The sequence below is a fragment of the Podarcis raffonei genome, chromosome 2 (genome assembly GCF_027172205.1).
Source record: "Podarcis raffonei isolate rPodRaf1 chromosome 2, rPodRaf1.pri, whole genome shotgun sequence".
NCBI lineage: Eukaryota > Metazoa > Chordata > Lepidosauria > Squamata > Lacertidae > Podarcis > Podarcis raffonei.
The window spans coordinates 117,756,834-117,775,451 of NC_070603.1; the positions used below are offsets into that span (position 1 = coordinate 117,756,834).

The following is an 18,618-nucleotide window of genomic DNA, read 5'->3' on the forward strand; positions in this document are numbered from 1 at the left end:
ATAATTTCCCCTGCAAGTCTCTGCTCACCCTGTTGAAGGACACCAAAGCGGCCCATTTGGTACAGCACCAAGAGGGGCCACCCAGATGCCTGTGGAAAACCTGCAAGGAGGACCAGAGAGCAAAACCAGCCTCCCAGCCGCGGTTTCCAGCAACTGAGATTTAGAAGAAGAGAAGAGTTTGGATTTCATACCCCACTTTATCACTACACTAAGGAGTCTCAAAGCGGCTAACAATCTCCTTTCCCTCCTCCCCTCTGTGAGGTGAGTGAGGCTGAGAGACTTCAGAGAAGTGTGACTAGCCCAAGGTCACCCAGCAGCTGCATGTGGAGGAGCGGGGAAGCGAACCCGGTTCACCCAGATTACAAGTCCACCGCTCTTAACCACACCACACTGGCTCTGCCTTCTGCCTCTGAACTGTGGAGGCGGAGCATAGCCATTTTGCTGAAGAGCTAATAAGAGCCTAGTGCTCCATGAATTTGTCCCCAGCTCAGTGGGTGGAACATGATACAGTGGTACCTCAGGTTAAAGACGCTTCAGGTTACAGATTCCTCTAACCCTGAAATAGGACCTCGGGTTAAGAACTTTGCTTCAGGATGAGAACAGAAATCGCAGCGCGGCAGCAGCGGGAGGCCCCTGGAATGCGAGCAAAAATCGCGCGCCAGAGGCCGCATTAGTGAAAGCACACCTCAGGATAAGAACGGTTTCAGCTTAAGAACGGACCTCCAGAACGAATTAAGTTCGTAACCAGAGGTACCACTGTAACTGGTTTCTTGAGGCAGCCGGAAAACAAATCAGGAAGGAGCAGGCCTCTCAAACGCAACACAACATCTCTCAGCTCCAGCCTCCCTGAACTGTGGGAACAGAAAGTCAATCTTGGAGCTGCCATGCACTGGGTTGTGTGTGTGTGTGTGTGTGTGTGTGTGATCGTGCTGCCTTGGTGCTTTAGATGCAGGGACATCTTGCTCTGCAGTGTCTACACTGCGTGGCTGTGGCTCTCCTGGATTTCAGACTGACACCTTTCCCAGTCCGAAATGGGAGATGCAAGGGATTGAACCTGGAAGCCTTTCCATGCCAAGCAGACGCTGTTCCCCTGAGCTGCAGCTCTTCTGCATTTCTGAAGTAATGCTCATGACCTTCTTGATACTATTCGTTTAACTTTCTGAAAACCCAACTAATCCCTATGTTAAGTGAAAAGCAATTAATAAGGAGTCCGACAAGTTCATATCCAAAAGTCACACTCAGAACAAGACCCCATTTAGAGCCCCAGAGAGGAACATGAATGATACAGACCAGTCACGATGTTACAACCACAAAACCAAGATGGCGTCATAAGAGTTGAACAGAAAACGGTCTCCTCTTATATTAAATGGTCTTCACAACAAGGCAATGCCGATCCAGAGGCCCATCTAGTCCAGATTCTTCTTCTCCCAGTGGCCGACCAGGTGCCCCAGTGGGAAGCCCCCAAGAGGACCTGAGGGCAACACTCCTACTCTATCTTTCCCCACCCCCTGGGGATTCCCCACAACTGGAACTCCAGGGCACCTGCTGCCTCCGACAGTGGAGGCCCCACGTAGCCATTCCTGAATGTGTCTAGTCTTATTTTAAAGCCAGCCAAGTTGTTGGCCTTCCCTGCCTCTTATGTGAGGGAATTCCACTTTCTTTCGTCAGTCCAGAATGTACCACCATCTGGGACTAAATGGACCTTGGGCCTGATCCAGCAAGGATCTCCTTATTTTCCCTGCCAAGTATGCAAAAAGAGAGTGGCGTCCTATTTCTCCCATTTGTGGAGTTCACACTTCCACATCTGTACACTGTCACTGGGAGCTGTTGTTCTCATTGTGGGTCTGTGGCTGCCCTTGTGATGTGTCCCTGGCCTTGGTTGGGAACCATCAAGTTGAGATACTTCATAATGGAGTCTAGAACATTTTGGGACTTATCGAATTAACTTGGGCTGGGGTATTTTTTTTAAAAATAGCTATTCACCAACAAAACACAATCCATTTTGTTATCAACTGCAGTTGGTGCAACACAGACTCTTCAAAATAAACTTTCCTCCCACTCCATCCTTGAACCCCATTGTTTTTCTACTCAGATCATATATATCTTCTAGAATAATACCTATGACATCAAATGTTTCTGCTTTTAAAAAAATCTTTTTCTGATAACAGAAAACATTCATCCGATTTCTATTTTTAATCTATTATTACTTTAACCTTCCTGCTGAACCAATTTACTTATTTCAGCCTATTTTTCCTAGGTTTCTCTGTTGTCATCCGCCTATGTCTCGTGACATAGATAAGGTTTGGCTTCTCCACTGCAAATCAGGATGTAACCAACACTTCTCCCTCTTCTTTCTGTGGAATGTGGCACTTTTCAAGAATATTAGCTGGACGTATTCCCTAAATGAATTATCTGGTGTCTGACGAATGCCTTCTTCTGAATGAAGCTTTTCCCACACTCAGGGCATTCATAAGGCTTCTCCTCCGTGTGGGTCCTTTGGTGTTTGATCAGCGTATCTCGCCGAGAAAAGTTCTTCCCGCACTCAGGGCATTCGTGAGGCTTCTCTCCCGTGTGAATCTTCTGGTGGTCAATCAACCTGCAAGGATGATGGAAACTTTTCCCACACTCGGGGCATTCATAAGGCTTCTCCCCTGTGTGGGTTCTCTGATGCTTGATCAGCGTATCCCGCCGGGAGAAGTTTTTCCCACACTCGGGACATTCGTGTGGTTTCTCCCCTGTGTGCGTCTTCTGGTGTTCAATTAAGTTGCACGGGTGGTTGAAGTTTCTCCCGCAATCGGGACACTCGTACGGCTTCTCCCCTGTGTGGGTCCTCCGGTGATTGAGTAACGTATCTCTCCGTGAAAAGCTTTTCCCGCAGTCCGGGCATTCGTGAGGTTTCTCTCCCGTGTGGATCTTCTGGTGCCTCTTCAAATGGAGTTGCCAACGGAAGCCTTTCCCGCACTGGGAGCATTGATACGGCCTCTCTCCGGTGTGGATTCGCAGGTGACTTACCAAATTGGTCCTCTGGCTGAAGCTTTTCCCACAGTGGGAGCACTTGTGCGGTTTCTCCTCGGTGTGGATCCGTCGATGCCGCATCAGAGTCGCTCTGTAACTGAACCCCTTCCTGCACTCGGGACACTCGTATGGTTTCTCTTCCATGAGGCCGCTCTGATGGCGCCCCCAGATCTCTCGCTGGGGAAAGGGCTTCTCGGCCTCAGACCATTCGCACAGTTCCTCTCCCATGTGCCTCTTCTGGTGTTCAGCCTGGGCGGATCCTCGCTGCAAGCTCTCCCCACGCCCGGGGCATTCGTAAGGACCTTCTTCCGCATTTAGCGTACCCAGACCCAAACCGTGCTGATTGTTCCTCCCATGATATGATGAGAAGGGCTTTTCCACTCCAAACTGTGTTGTGTTTTCGCTAACGGGAACTTCTGGGAGATTGCTGTATTCCTTTGTTTCCTGGTGTCCTTTGGACTCATGCTTTTGCTCTGCAATCTCAGCTAAAAAAGGAACGTTCCCCTGGGACATTTCCTCTGGCACAGCTTCCCCTGGGTGGGAACTCTCCATCTTGATCTCTTTCCTTTTACCTGCAAGTGGTGGTGAAACAAAAAGCATAAAAAAATAATAATATTGAAACTAGATGCCCAAGGGAAACTGATAAGCAAGATGTGAGCAGAAGAGCCCTCTCCCCTTCTAGAGTCTCCAGCAACCGGTATTCAGAAATGGTATTCTGTTTAAGCCCTCCAGGTTTAATATTAATTAATAATAATGGTCAAGATAGTACCAAGCAATCATATCTTGGGAAGGAGCCCCATAACCCGGGTGCCACCATGTAAAAGGCTCTGTCTCCAGTGGCAAAGCACGTGCATTGCAGGCAGAAGGTCTCATCCCATAGGACCACTGGTCCATTGAGGTCAGCATTTCCTCCACTGACTGGCAGTGGCTCTGCAGGGTCTTCAGGCAAGGGCATTGCTAGCCATACCTGGAGATGTACTGGCCAGGGATGATGGGAGCTGTAGTCTTAAATGGACAGAGGGCACCAGGTGGGCAAGGCTGGAAGGGGCTGTTTCAGTCTCAAGTTCTTTGCCAGCAGGCTAAAAATGGATTAAGTTAAAATTAGCAAGCAGACTTTTAGGAGTTTTCTTCATGGAATCAAGTTGAGGAGACTAAACCAGAACTCCTGTGGATTTAGAGCAGCAGATATATTTTTTTCCAATTCAAAAATATCAAGGAAGCATATGAATGAAAATGGTACCACAACGTACTAGGTCACGGGTGTCAAACACAAGGTCCGCGGGCCGAATCCGGCCCGCCAGACCTCGTCATGTGGCCCGTGTAGCCGCCGGCGGCCGCCAGCCTTCACCTTTTATTCTCGCTTTTTTTTTTTGACACAAGAAAGCCGCCTCTTCAGCGCATGCGCGGCAGCCTACAAGCCAGAGAACGTCTGCCCTCTAGCGGTGCCGGCCGTTCTATACAGGAAACCTCCACTTTACATGCATTCAGGAAACCTCCACTTGTTTTTATATTGAGCGCATGCCATCCTGTGATGTGACAGATCCAACGGCTGCCTGAACAACCGGCCCTTTGAGGGTGACCAAAATGCTGATGCGGCCCCCCGATGAATTTGAGTTTGACACCTCTGTACTAGGTGCTTGTGTGTGTAAAAAGCTACTTTACAACTTCTGCCAACTATGATCAGAACCAAGCAAATATCCCAGATGTTGGATCCATAGTCCCTGCTACCCTTTAACAAAAAATTAAGGGAGACCTGTTTTATTATCTGAATTACACCTTAGCACTCGCCCCTTTAACAAAACAGGACTTCAAATCCTTCATGGCTTCTTCATTGCTGAGTGACATGTGACTGATCACTAGAGCTCCCCTTATCCAGACTCCATAGGGACAGTCGCTGCTCTTTTAATTAGACATGGATTTAACATGCCTCATACTTTTCTTCTTTTTTTGCAGAGAGAGGCAATACTAAGGATGACTGTCCTCCGAGCCCTAAACACCTCCTAGCCTAAGGACTCCCAATTAATCTCGCCTCTTCACAACCCCCTGATGACTTGGCCAAGTGAGGAAACATGGCTGTTTGTTCCACAGATAATTTGGGGGGGGGGCGAACTTCTGCATTATCAGGAAACTTAAGCGATCCACACTAAATAATTACAGTTATCAGGGGATCCTGATTATCCCTGTCTACACCTGACCCATATTCCTGAAGGGAGTCTCTCTAACTTTGGGTTATAAGTGTGGAAAAAGAGCTCTGCTGGAGCAGCCAAAGGCCAACGGACTCCAACGTCCTCTTCTTCCGGGGGCCGACAACCCCCTCCCCACTTGTGATTCTCAGCAATGGGCATTCAGAGGCATCTCTCCCGCCCCCCGCCCCCCCTGCACAGGTGAGAAACAGGGTCGTCCTCCATGAACTTGTCCTAAGGCCAGCCAAATTCGTGGCCAAAACTACCTTCTGCGGCAGCAGATCCCACTGTTTAAGGATGCAGCGTGTGAAGAAGTCCTTTCTCATGTCAGTCCTGAATCTTTAAAGGTATTTTTTAGCCTGGGGGGGGGGGAGCAGTCAGGGCAGGCATCGGCTGTGGCCCTTGCCATAGCACAGTGGCCCCCGGCAGCTGCCGAAGGTCAGGTGCCAGCAGCCCCCAGAGCTCTTCTCAAACTGCAAGCGTCACCCAGCAGATTTCACCAGCCTCCTTTACCTGGCTCTGGTTCCTGCAAGAACATCTTTTCTCCTTTTTCCAATTGGAAGGAAAGGTCCAGTTTGGGAATCAGTAGCCCCTCTGGGGATGGGAGGAGAGAGAGAGAATGGTTATTATTTGCAGAATCTGGATCCAAATAATATTCCTGGAATTTAGTCTATTCTGGACACATTCCTTTTTGACATTTTCATCCCCTTCTTAAAAAAAAGAAAAAAGCAAGAGATAAATATGAAAAGAACAACAGAAAATTAAACAGTTATATACTGCTGTGCTCTAACTCGTATTTATTTCTTAGTTGATTGACATGCAGAACAGGGCTTATGAAGTAGTGATATTTATTTTGGTTTGTGGTTTTCAATGGGTATAGACTTATGGACTAAGTTGTTGCATTTTTATCTCCTTATGTAAGAATTAAAAAGAAAAATAAACAGATTGTTTTCATAAACAGTATCCCAGCAGAGTGCATTTAAATCAATCAGTGCACACAGATGTACGTACATTCACCCAAAGGACACATTTTTATTCTTTATGGGACACAACCTAGCCAAAATTAAGCATCTTTTAAATCCCACTAATTTAAAATGGAAGGAACCTAAGCTGCACTCCCAAACTATGTTTATTGGGGGGTAAGACTCACTGAACACACAAGACTTGCCTCTGAGGAAACAGGAGATTCCACTGTGCTTGAATCGTATCCAGTGGGCCCTGGTAGAGTTGAGTATGAAAAGAAAGTGCTGCCATCTCCCCAGTGGGGCTGACCCCTTGGAAACACGCTTAGGATTGCAGCCTGAAATGTTTTTGGGGCTTGCTGCCACTTACCTGGGAGTAAGCCCCTCCCCCCGGACTTACTTCTGAGTAGACCTAATTAGGACTGAAACCCTAGGCCAGCTGTGGGGAACCTTCAACCCTCAGTTGTTGCTGAACTACAAATCCCATCATCCTTGGCCATCGGCCACGCTTGCTGGGGCTGAGGGGAGATGTGGCTCAGCCCCACCGGGAGGACCATAGATTACCTCCTCTGAAATGCTATTCCTTACCCAGAGAGCCCACAATGCCACAGTTCTCCTCTTTGACTTGCCAGAACATCGTCCTCTGGCCTGGCTGTGTCAGGGATGCCTCCTCCTTGCCAAAAGGCCCCTCCTTCTCCTTGGCGCTCGCTGGGCCCTGAAACAGCCAAACATCCCCCACTCAGGTTCTGCTGTCCAGGAAAACGCCATTTAAAGATGGACGCCCAAGATCCCACACACACTCCCACTCCCGATTTTGTAATGCCAAGCCTTGTAAAATAGCAGCCCCCAGTCCCATCCCTAAGCAGCTGCTGAGAGACAGTGTAGTGTAGTGGTTAGAGTGTGGGACCAGGACCCGGGAGGCCAGGGTTCAAATCCCCACTCAGGCATGAAGCTCATTGGTGACCTTGGGCCAGTCACGTGTTCTCTGCCTAGCCCACCTCACAGGGTGGTTGTTCTGGGGATTATAAGAGGAAGGGGAGAACCTGGAGCTCCTTAGTGTAAAGCTGGGATATAAAGCACTCCATTGTGGCCCAATTTTATGGAGCTCCCTTCCAGGCTGCGGTCAGATAGGCCCTTCTCCCTGTTGAACTTACTGAACATATTATTATTATTATTATTATTATTATTATTATTATTATTATTACAGGCTTGTTTTATAATTTCCACTCTTTTTTATTGTATGGAATACTTTGTGCACTGCTTAGAGACAATGGCAATAAAGCTGTATAGAAATGGTTGAGACAAATTGAACGGAGCTGGGAAGTTGCTCAGTGATGCGGCAAATGCACTCTGCACATGCTCAGGTATGCTCTGATCCTTATCTGGGTGTTACATTCGCCCTGCTCAAGGCCTCCCTCCAACCTTGCCTTCCCTCAGGATAACCTTCGCTCACCTCAGTCAGCCCAGCTTCAGCCATTTCCAGTCCCTCAGGAGGAAGCAAGGAACAGGGGTGAATTGGGAGCGTCGTTCCGTTGGCTGTGAGGGACAGAAGAGAGGAAGACGACTGGCTCAGGGACAGGGCACAAGCATTGCAGGAAGATCCCGCTCTCCATCCCTGGCACCTCCAGTTAGAAAGCAGCCAGGTAGCAGATGATGGCAAAAGTCCTCTGCTGCAAGACCCCCTGAGAGATGCCCCCAGTCAAGCCTGGGAGTTGGCCAGTCAAGACTGGGAGTTGCAGACTTATTTTCTGGCTTCTGGGGTGCTCCAAGCAGGAGCAGATACACATCTTGGGTGGCATTCAGTGAAACGTATGCCAACTCGAGGTTTAGGACTAGCACAAGGAGACTTTGTCCCCTTCCTCCCCTTCCTGCACACCCAGATCTGCTGGGGAAGGTCAGGGGGAAACCCCAGAACACATTTGGGGAGAGGGGGAGAACGTTCTGCCACACAAGGAAGGCTCCTTACAGTCTCAGGAAAACAGGATGTCCGTCCCATTCAAGTGCCAAGTTGACAGAAACAACGCACAGAGGGAGGTGTTCTGGGTGTCTGATCTCCAGTTAGGACATTCCCTCACCCTGGAGAAGCCACCAAAATCTTGAACCTGCTTACAGGTCCTCTGGAAGACCTCCTCCCAATGCCTGCTGGAGTAGTAAACATTTAAAAATAAAGCCTTACCCGGCAGAATCATGTCCTCATCACATTTCAGTGCTGTGGTGTCCATGTAACTTTGTCTCTGGGATTTGTCTGGCGAAGCCTCATCTGTCTCAAGGGGCCTGGTGGCTGTCCCCTGAGACGGCATCTGAAACACAGGGAGGAAGTCAACGCTGCCCTAAGCCAAAGTCCCTCAGCCACATCCTAGTTTCCCTAGCGGAATGGCTTGTGCAGAAGACGGTGCAGAAAGTCGACATGCTTGTGGGGGCAAACAACTGCCAGCGCTGAGCACCCTGCTAGCGAGATTCCCACAGGCTGCCAGTCAGCTCCTGGGCCAAGTTCAAGGTCCCATATCCCCCAAGACCAGGTGACTTGAGAGAGGGGCTTATGCCTTATACACCACGAGATCCCTGCAGTCTGTGGGAGTGTCTCTCCTGCACATGCCCAAGATCTCAGAAGCCCTTTTGCACAGTGACTCTGAGCAGGGCCTTGAGAGTGGCTGCCCCTCTTCTCTGGAATATCAGTCCTGTCAAGATGTGAAAGGCGCCCACTCTCCGTACTTTCTGGAGACATTTTTGCTCCAACAGGCTGGAGAAATAGCTTTTTACTGCAAGGGTCTACTTGGGATGGTTTTTAATGTGTTTGCTGTTCTTGTGATTTAAAACTGTTTTCAATTGCGTGTCAATTGCCTTGAAATGGTGGTTTAGTGAGGCAATTAACAAACCGATGGCAATAATAATGATGGTTCCCTTGGCAGATTCCTGCAGCCCACATACTTCCAGTGGCTCCCAAACTTTTGGGGGGCTATCGTCCCTTTTGATTCTATAAATGCAACCCCTGCGCCCCCTACCCTATAAAAAGCATTATTCAGAACAGTGGTTTGCACAGCCCACTATGGAAGGTAACAGCATAATACAGTGGTATCTCGGGTTAGACACTTCAGGTTGCAGACGCTTCAGGTTACAGACTCCGCTAACCCAGAAATATTACCTCAGGTTAAGAACTTTGCTTCAGGATAAGAACAGAAATCGTGCTATAGCGGCACGGCGACAGCAGGAGGCCCCATTAGCTAAAGTGGTACCTCAGGTTAAGAACCATTTCAGGTTAAGAATGGACCTCCAGAACAAATTAAGTTCTTAACCTGAGGTACCACTGTAAAATCCAAAAAGTTCATGATTAACTGCATATTTATTCAGCATCCAGTTGAAACTATTTTAGTTTAATGAGTGCAACAAAACTGATGAACTTGTTCCAGTGATGCCAGCTTTTCCAAGTCTGGTAGTCATTTCCATCGCCAGCTCCCTGCTGCCTCTTAGCGCCCCCCTCATGCCCCCTCCCCTTTCCCAGGGGGCAGTACTGCCCACTTTGAGAAGCACTGCTTTAAACACTAGCATGAGCACCTTAAATTGAGCGCAGAAAGAACCTGGCAGCCAATGCTGCTGTTTTAGGGGTTCTGTGCGTACCAGCGGCAACCCTACCCAGGGATCTGGCCGCTAGTTGTCTCTGAGGGCAGCCCCACATACAGCACACAGCAACAACCCAATCTGGAAGTCCCTGGAGAAACTGGATTAAGCGCTCTGACCTGCCACTTCCACGTCTCAGCTTTCAGGAAATCCTCCGCCAGGGCCACGGCTTGGGCGCAGCTCCCTGGCCCCTCTTCCCTGACCCAGCTCTGCAGCTCGTGAGGAAGGATGGCCAAGAACTGCTCCAGGATCAGCAGGTCCACGATCTGCTCCTTGGTGCGTCTCTTCGGCTTCAGCCACCGGTGGCACAGCTCCCGCAGCTGCCTATAAACCCTCTGGGGGTCTCCGGCCTTCTGGTAGCAGAACTGCCTGAAGTCCCGGCGCTGCGCCTCCATCCTCACAGCATCCTCCCGCAGGACAGCGGCCTTCACTTTCCCATAATCTTCCCTGTCAGCGGCTTCCAGTCTACCCAAAGCCTGTTCAGCAGAGCTGCTCAGCGCAGGCTGGAGCCGGCCCACCCATTCCGCTCTGGGCCATTGGCAGGCTTCGGCGATTTGCTCAAAAGAGGAGAGGAAAGCTCGGACGTTTTCCCGCTGTGTGTCTTCCAGAGCAACTGGGTTCCCCCACGCCCTCAAGAACTCCTCAGGACGGTGCAACCCCTTCTGCGCTTCTTTGCCTGACCACTCCAGATTCCCCTTCACGCCTTTGGGTAGATCCTCTCCTGCTTCCGGTCTCCCTTCTAGTTCTGGACTTGCAGGGTTTGGTTGCTCCATTTTCAGCTCCAGAGCAAGCAGAGGTGACCACCCAAGTTTAGAGTGATCCCTGGTCTAAGCCGATTGAGCTGACCCTCTGGTTTTGTAGACAGGATGGGCTCGGCTTGGGGATCACAGGCAGTTGTGTCCTCAGGGGCCGATCACAGCCCTGGGTGCCCTGATTTGCACGATGGGGAAGCTCTTCCTACAAGAAAAATGAAAAGCGACTCATACACAACTGCACCTTGCTACGTGGCAATCTTATTTATTTATATTATATGGCGAGGATTGCTTGGATTCGCGATGAGTTAAGGAAGTTCAAAGAATGACGTTTGTGTCTCCCTCATGCCTCCAGCATTAGTGTTATCAAAGCTAATAGTGACAACCCACATCTTATACCCCTTTTAAATGTTTTCGTTTGAGGGGTGGGGAGAGGGGAGGTATTGGTTTGGAGCGGAGTTCTAGTTTTTATCTTTTATTTTGTGCTACTATATTGTATTTTTATGTCGTGAACCGCTCTGAGACCGGCAGATGAAGGGAGCCATACAATTTTTTAATAACAGCAACAGAAGTAAAAAATAAAAATAATAGAGGCAACAGCTTGGATTCCCAGACAGAGGCAGATGTTGGCCTTTCAAATTTCAGCAGCACTCTTTGCGAGGCCAAAATTCAGCACACCCCCTGCGCCTCTGCGATCCTATGACTCTATATGAGGCAGATTTCCACCTTCCCATAAAACGTGTGGCTTGCTCAAATCTGCCTGGAAGCGACACTTCTCCGTCCGATCATTCGGGATATTGTTCCTTTAAGGTCCCAGATTACCTGCCCTCCTTCCAAGGAAGGGGACCCCCATGCAGTCAGAGACCTGGACACCCCCCTCCTTGGTGTTTTTTTGGGGGGTGTTGTGATGGGATGCAGCCTTCTGCCATTCACCCTCCTCTGATGTCTCCATTTCCTGGATCTCCATCTTTCTTTTGCACAAAGACCTTTTTTGGGAAGGAAAAATATATATCATTTTTTTAAAAAAAAGACAGACTTACCTCTCCCGCAGCCATTCAAAAGCAAAAATCCCCGCAAGAAGAGGAAGCGGTCTTTCTTTGTGGGGGGAGGGAATCCCCACTGACACCCCCACCAGCTTCTCGCGTTTCTGCATTGCTCCCTGGAAGCCCAGATTTTAACCCTTTCGAGTGTTTCAGGGAAAACAAACCCCCCGGAAACAGCGGCCGCGCGAGGGGAGCAACGAAGGGTCCTGGGTCCTGCCAGACTCCGCATTTCTCCCTCCACTCTGCCACCCTCTTCCCACAATTTTTCCGGACACGAAGGGAAAAAGAAATGTCCTCCTCCCCATCCCGCGGCTTCATTTATTTGTGTCAGTCTGCTGCAAAAGGGCACAGGAGCAGAGGCAGGGGTGGAAGTTGGCAAACCCCTAACACCATGTTTTCCAGGGTGAAGTCTTTTTCTGGTGGTTTTATCTGTCTTCTTTAAAAAGCGTTTTTCTCTTTTTCTTTTTTAAGGTGGCGTTTGAGTCAAGCGCTGCAAAGGGCAGAGGAGCAGAGGGGAAAGTTGGCAGCTCCTAGCGTCATGTTTGCTACAGAGAAAGCAGGTTAGAGGACTGTCCATGGCAGGGACAGAACTGCTCCTGGTTTGGTTTGGTTTTTAATTGACTTGGGAGGTTTTAAAATTAAGTTCGGGATGTTAATTAGTTAAAACTATTACCCCCCCCAAAATACCACCACTTAACACCAGCAAAAAATCAATCAATCAATAATCCAAAATCAGCTGATGTACTATGTTTTTAAAATAAAAATTGTTGAATGCAATTGTAAAACAGACAAATTCATTTTTATTGATTTAGCTTGTGAATTCATTACCAACAAATATTCTCTAGCTGACAAACACAGTGAAACAGACAAAATCAAGACGAACAAAGGTCCATATAGTTAAAGCTATGGTTTTCCCAGTAGTGATGTATGGAAGTGAGAGCTGGACCATAAAGAAGGCTGATTGCCAAAGAATTGATGCTTTTGAATTATGGTGCTGGAGGAGACTCTTGAGAGTCCCATGGACTGCAAGAAGATCAAACCTCTCCATTCTTAAGGAAATCAGCCCTGAGTGCTCACTGGAAGGACAGATCCTGAAGCTGAGGCTCCAATACTTTGGCCACCTCATGAGAAGAGCAGACTCCCTGGAAAAGACCCTGATGTTGGGAAAGATGGAGGGCACAAGGAGAAGGGGACGACAGAGGATGAGATGGTTGGACAGTGTTCTCGAAGCTACCAGCATCAGTCTGACCAAACTGCGGGAGGCAGTGGAAGACGGGAGTGCCTGGCGTGCTCTGGTCCACGGGGTCACGAAGAGTCGGACATAACTAAACGACCAAACAACAACAACAAAGTCTTGCAATAATAAAACCTGGTGATGAGCCAGTGTGGTGTAGTGGTTAAGAGCGGTGGACTCGTAATCTGGTGAACCGGGTTCGCTTCCCTGCTCCTCCACATGCAGCTGCTGGGTGACCTTGGGCCAGTCACACTTCTCTGAAGTCTCTCAGCCCCACTCACCTCACAGAGTGTTTGTTGTGGGGGAGGAAGGGAAAGGAGATTGTTAGCCGCTTTGTGACTCCTTAGGGTAGTGATAAAGTGGGATATCAAATCCAAAATCCAACATAGACTGGCACGGATAAAAGCCCCATCTAACAACACTCATCTGCAATTAAAAAAACACATAAGAGTGGCTGAATTTCCTCTTGGATTTTCTGCTAGTTGCTAGCTCCATCTGTCTCAGCGGGAGACAATGGAGGAGTGCATCTTTGGGAGTGAAGTCCAGCTGCTGGGAGCTTGCAGCGCCCGCTGCGGCTGTGGAGACTGATGCAGGAGAGACATGTTTCGTTGCAGCTGGTGGCAGATGAAGGTGTCCTGATGCGCTGCTAGAGATACACCATGGCATTTCTCTCTCTGCGTTCCTCCCTCTCTGTGTTCCTCCCTTTTCTGTTACAGGATACACAGGGAAGGCAATTATCTGTCACTTTAGCACCATAGAATCTGCTCCTCCTTGACCTCCAACACTACCTTTGTTAAGGTTATATATATACCATACATTGAAATCAGGACACCCCTCCCCCTGAATCCTGGGAACTGTATTTTTTTTAATATACCATCGTACCTTGGAAGTCGAACGGAATTGTGCAGGCGCACTGGAAACAATAGCAGAAGCCACGCCAGACGTTCGGCTTCCAAAAAAGTTTGAAAACCGGAACGCTTGCTTCTGGTTTTCGATTGTTCGGGGGCTGGAATGTTTGACTCCGAAGGCATTCGTGTGTGTATATATAGTTTTATAAGGCTGCTGGGAATTGTAGCTCTGAAGAATAAACTATCATTTATTCTTTTTTTAGAGGGATATTTTAAATGTACGCTGTTGTAAAGAGCCACACTATGCATCTTGTAATTCAAAAAACAAAGCAATCCCTATCGGGCTCCGCCCATCAATAAGGGGAGGAGCCTACAGTCACATGGGCAGGGAAGCAAATCTTACTTAGCTCCTGTCCTCGTACAGTGTGGAAGTAAAACATGTGAAGGCCGTCTCCCACCGCACAAACCTGATGCCAAGCTCCCCAGCGTGCTGAGAGGAAGGTGACTGACTTGTGGCAAGGCAAGGGTGAGTTCGTATTGCGGCAAGCTATAGCTCCATTTTTTAGAGTTTGGGCAAATGGCATCAGGACTTAATAAGCCAGGATGTGAAGGAGACTTTCGTGCGCAGACACAGTAAGCTAACTTCAAGCAAGCTAGCCAAGAGGAGAGTCTTCACCAGGTTCCCGTTTTCATCCGAAGCAGGAAGCTGTGGTTAAAATGGCTCCACAGCAGTTGAAAAGAAGTAACAAAACTTCAGTTAAAAACCACTGGTATACTCACACACACGTGTGTGTGGCATAGCCATGGAGAAGGAGGAAGATCTAAATCATCCTGTTGTGGCAAGACCACCTGGAAGAATTTTACCCTCATGATTTCTATATAATCATATATCCATATATAACCATATATCCTAGAGATGATTTTTATATATCCATGTATCCTTGTTGTTGTTTAGTCGTTTAGTCGTGTCCGCCTCTTCGTGACCCCATGGACCAGAGCACGCCAGGCACTCCTGTCTTCCACTGCCTCCCGCAGTTTGGTCAAACTCATGCTGGTAGCTTCGAGAACACCGTCCAACCATCTCGTCCTCTGTCGTCCCCTTCTCCTTGGGCCCTCCATCTTTCCCAACATCAGGGTCTTTTCCAGGGAGTCTTCTCTTCTCATGAGGTGGCCAAAGTATTGGAGCCTCAGCTTCAGGATCTGTCCTTCCAGTGAGCACTCAGGGCTGATTTCCTTAAGAATGGATCAGTTTGATCTTCTTGCAGTCCATGGGACTCTCAAGAGCCTTGTCGTACTCCTGTCCCAATTTTGAACCAATCAGTTGTTCCATATCCAGTTCTAACTGTAGCTTCTTGTCCCATATAGAGATTTCTCAGGAGACAGATGAAGTGATCAGGCACTCCCGTTTCTTTAAGAACTTGCCATAGTATCCTAATGCTGCTTAAAATCACTAAGGCTTCAGCAGAGCTAAAAGTGCTTAAATCTCAAGAAACCAAAGTTTCCCCTTTGCCCTCTTTCTCTCTGCCCTGCTATTGCGCTTGAAGGAAACAATAAATCTGATGTGCTGGCATTTTTCTATAGGGAACCTTCGCCAGACTGCTTCTCATGTTCAGGAGACGGGGTGGGGGAGTGGTATAGGAAAGAGCAGCCAGCCACAATGCAGTGTTCTAAGTCGATAACAGATGGTGGGGGTTATTCAGGCTTCAATGGTCAAATTGATTTCTTTTCCTCTTTATTGCTGAAAATTGACGCACCATTTGAGAAAAGCAGAAGTATTCTTTACATGGTCAGAAGAAGAGCTTGTGCGCGCTCATTGGTTTGATTTTTGCTGCAACATACGACTATGTCATGTTTTATGCTGTTTGTAAAGGTAAAGGTAAAGGGACCCCCGACCATTAGGTTCAGTCGCGGACGACTCTGGGGTTGCGGTGCTCATCTCGCTCTATAGGCCGAGGGAGCTGGCGTACAGCTTCCGGGTCATGTGGCCAGCATGACTAAGCCGCTTCTGGCGAACCAGAGCAGCACACGGAAACGCCGTTTACCTTCCCGCCGGAGCAGTACCTATTTATCTACTTGCACTTTTGACGTGCTTTCGAACTGCTAGGTTGGCAGGAGCAGGGACCGAGCAACGGGAGCTCACCCTGTCGCGGGGATTCAAACCGCCAACCTTCTGATCGGCAAGTCCTAGGCTCTGTGGTTTCACCCACAGCGCCACCCGCGTCCCTTATGCTGTTTGTACTCAGGTATAAAACCCCAATGCACAGGGGCTTCAGGGCCCAGGCTCTGGAAACAATTCCACTGGGTCTTTATTGCTCAGCAATAAACTTTGCCTTCTTTTTCTCCACTGCTGCGTCTGTCGATTCTTGGACACATTTTGAGTGGGCAACAGGTATTCCTTATATACTTGCAACACTGTGATGGCTTTGTTGGTAGAGCATCTCAGGGTCGTGGGTGTGAGCCCCACCTGGGGCAAAAGATTTCTGCATTGCTAGGGGTTGGACTAAATGACCGCCAGGGTCCTTTCCAACTCTACAATTCTATGATTCTATGAAGCAATATAGGGCCTGAGGACACATCTACACCATACATTTAACGCACTGTGATACCATTATATAATAATAATAATAATAATAATAAAATTTATTATTTATACCCCGCCCATCTGGCTGAGTTTCCCCAGCCACTCTGGGCAGCTCCCAATCAAGTGTTAAAAACAGTACAGCGTTAAATATTAAAAACTTCCCTAAACAGGGCTGCCTTCAGATGTCTTTTTAACATAGGATAGCTGCTTATTTCCTTCACATCTGAAGGGAGGGTGTTCCACAGGGCGGGTGCCACTACCGAGAAGGCCCTCTGTCTGGTTCCCTGTAACTTCACTTCTCGCAGCGAGGGAACCGCCAGAAGGCCCTTGGCGCTGGATCTCAGTGTCCGGGCTCAACGATGGGGGTGGAGACGCTCCTTCAGGTATACAGGACTGAGGCCGTTTAGGGCTTTAAAGGTCAGCACCAACACTTTGAATTGTGCTCGGAAACGTACTGGGAGCCAATGCAGATCTCTCAGGACCGGTGTTATGTGGCCCCGGTGGCCACTCCCAGTCACCAGTCTAGCTGCCGCATTCTGGATTAATTGCAGTTTCCGGGTCACCTCAAAGGTAGCCCCACATAGAGCGCATTACAGTAGTCCAAGCGAGAGATAACTAGAGCATGCACCACTCTGGCGAGACAGTGCACAGGCAGGTAGGGTCTCAGCCTGCGTACCAGGTGGAGCTGGTAGACAGATGCCCTGGACACAGAATTAACAGAATTATAACAGACATAGCTACCTCCACCCCAAAGAATCCTGAGAAGTGTCATTTGCTATGGGTGCTGAGAGTCTATTCCCTCTCTCCAAGCTACAGTTCCCAAAGTGCTTTGACAAGCCTTTAAAGGGAACTCTGAGAATTGTAGCTCAGAGAGGAGTCTCCTCTAACATCTCTCAGGAATTTATGACAGTCAAACCTCGGCTCCTGAATGGCTCCGTTTTTGCACGATTCGGCTCCCAGACGCCCCAAACCTGGAAGTAAACGTTCCGGTTTTCGAACGTTTTTTGGAAGTCGAAAGTCCGATGTCGCTTCCGCTGAGTGCAGGAAGCTCTTGCAACCAATAGGAAGCCACGATTCCGTTGTCGAACGTTTCGGAAGCCAAACGGGCTTCCGGAACGGATTACTTTCTACAACTCAGGTTTGACTATATTATTATTATTTTAGAAATAATACCACCATTCACCCAAAGATCTCAGGGTGGTTCACAGCATAAATAAGCGATAAATAATAGTAATAACTTCTGCCTGTCACATTTTTCTTATGGTTATTATTTATTTTGCATGGGGTTTTTTGTATTTTAATTTCATGTTGTGAACCCCCTGAGTTCTATGGATGAAGTTGTTGTTTAGTCGTTTAGTTGTGTCCGACTCTTCGTGACCCCCTGGACCAGAGCATGCCAGGCGCTCCTGTCTTCCACTGCCTCCCACAGTTTGGTCAGACTCATGTTTGTAGCTTCGAGAACACTGTCCAACCATCTCGTCCTCTGTCATCCCCTTCTCCTTGTACCCTCCATTTTTCCCAACATCAGGGTCTTTTCCAGGGAGTCTTCTCTTATAATAAATAAAAATAATAAATTTTATTTATATCCCGCCCTCCCCAGCCGAAGCCGGGCTCAGGGCGGCTAACAACAATAAAACTGTACAACAGTACAACACAACACTCTAAAATCATTCATTATAAAATTAATTCAAATCAAGCCACTGGCAACCATTGGGCCAGAGCTCCGTGAAGATTGCCAAAGGAGGGAGTCAGGCTGTGCCCTGGCCAAAGGCCTGGTGGAACAGCTCTGTCTTGCAGGCCCTGCGGAAAGATGCCAAGTCCCGCAGGGCCCTAGTCTCTTGGGTCAGAGCGTTCCACTCTTCTCAGGGGGGGGCCAAAGTATTGGAGCCTCAGCTTCACGATCTGTCCTTCCAGTGAGCCCTTCATGGATCACTGCCTTGCCGTGGCAAAGGGGCTTGAATAACTGAGAGAAGCTATGAACTATGCTGTGCAGGGCCACTCAAGAAGGACAGGTCATAATGGAAAGTTTTGACCAAACGTGATCCACCTGGAGCAGGAACCGGCAAGCCACTCCCAATATGAGGAACGGCTAAGGGAGCTGGGCATGTTTAGCCTGGAGAAGAGGAGGTTAAGGGGTGATATGATAGCCATGTTCAAATATATAAAAGGATGTCACATAGAGGAGGGAGAAAGGTTGTTTTCTGCTGCTCCAGAGAAGCGGACACGGAGCAATGGATCCAAACTACAAGAAAGAAGATTCCACCTAAACATGAGGAAGAACTTCCTGACAGTAAGAGCTGTTTGACAGTGGAATTTTCTGCCAAGGAGTGTGGTGGAGTCTCCTTCTTTGGAGGTCTTTAAGCAGAGGCTTGACAACCATATGTC

At 48.5% G+C, this 18,618-nt stretch overlaps 1 protein-coding gene across 1 annotated transcript; it reads right to left on the minus strand.

Moving 5' to 3' along the window:
• Nucleotides 1-1,978: 1,978 nt before the first annotated feature.
• Nucleotides 1,979-11,848, minus strand: LOC128409214 (zinc finger protein 436-like). Its single transcript, XM_053379496.1, has 7 exons — nucleotides 11,568-11,848; nucleotides 9,895-10,732; nucleotides 8,337-8,460; nucleotides 7,614-7,696; nucleotides 6,749-6,875; nucleotides 5,712-5,792; nucleotides 1,979-3,587 (listed from the first exon to the last, which is right to left on the minus strand). Exons 2-7 carry the CDS (start codon nucleotides 10,546-10,548, stop codon nucleotides 2,383-2,385), a joined length of 2,274 nt encoding a protein of 757 aa, XP_053235471.1. The 5' UTR covers nucleotides 10,549-10,732; nucleotides 11,568-11,848; the 3' UTR covers nucleotides 1,979-2,382.
• Between the last annotated feature and the right edge of the window lie 6,770 nt (nucleotides 11,849-18,618).

Excerpts from the sequence above, each read along its gene's own strand:
- LOC128409214 (XM_053379496.1), bottom strand. The coding sequence starts at position 10,548 with ATGGAGCAACCAAACCCTGCAAGTCCAGAACTAGAAGGGAGACCGGAA. Across the intron at positions 8,461-9,894 it reads CTGAGACGTGGAAGTGGCAG|ATGCCGTCTCAGGGGACAGC; the intron begins GTCAGAGCGCTT and ends CCTGTGTTTCAG. Across the intron at positions 5,793-6,748 it reads TGGCATTGTGGGCTCTCTGG|AGGGGCTACTGATTCCCAAA; the intron begins GTAAGGAATAGC and ends TCCCATCCCCAG.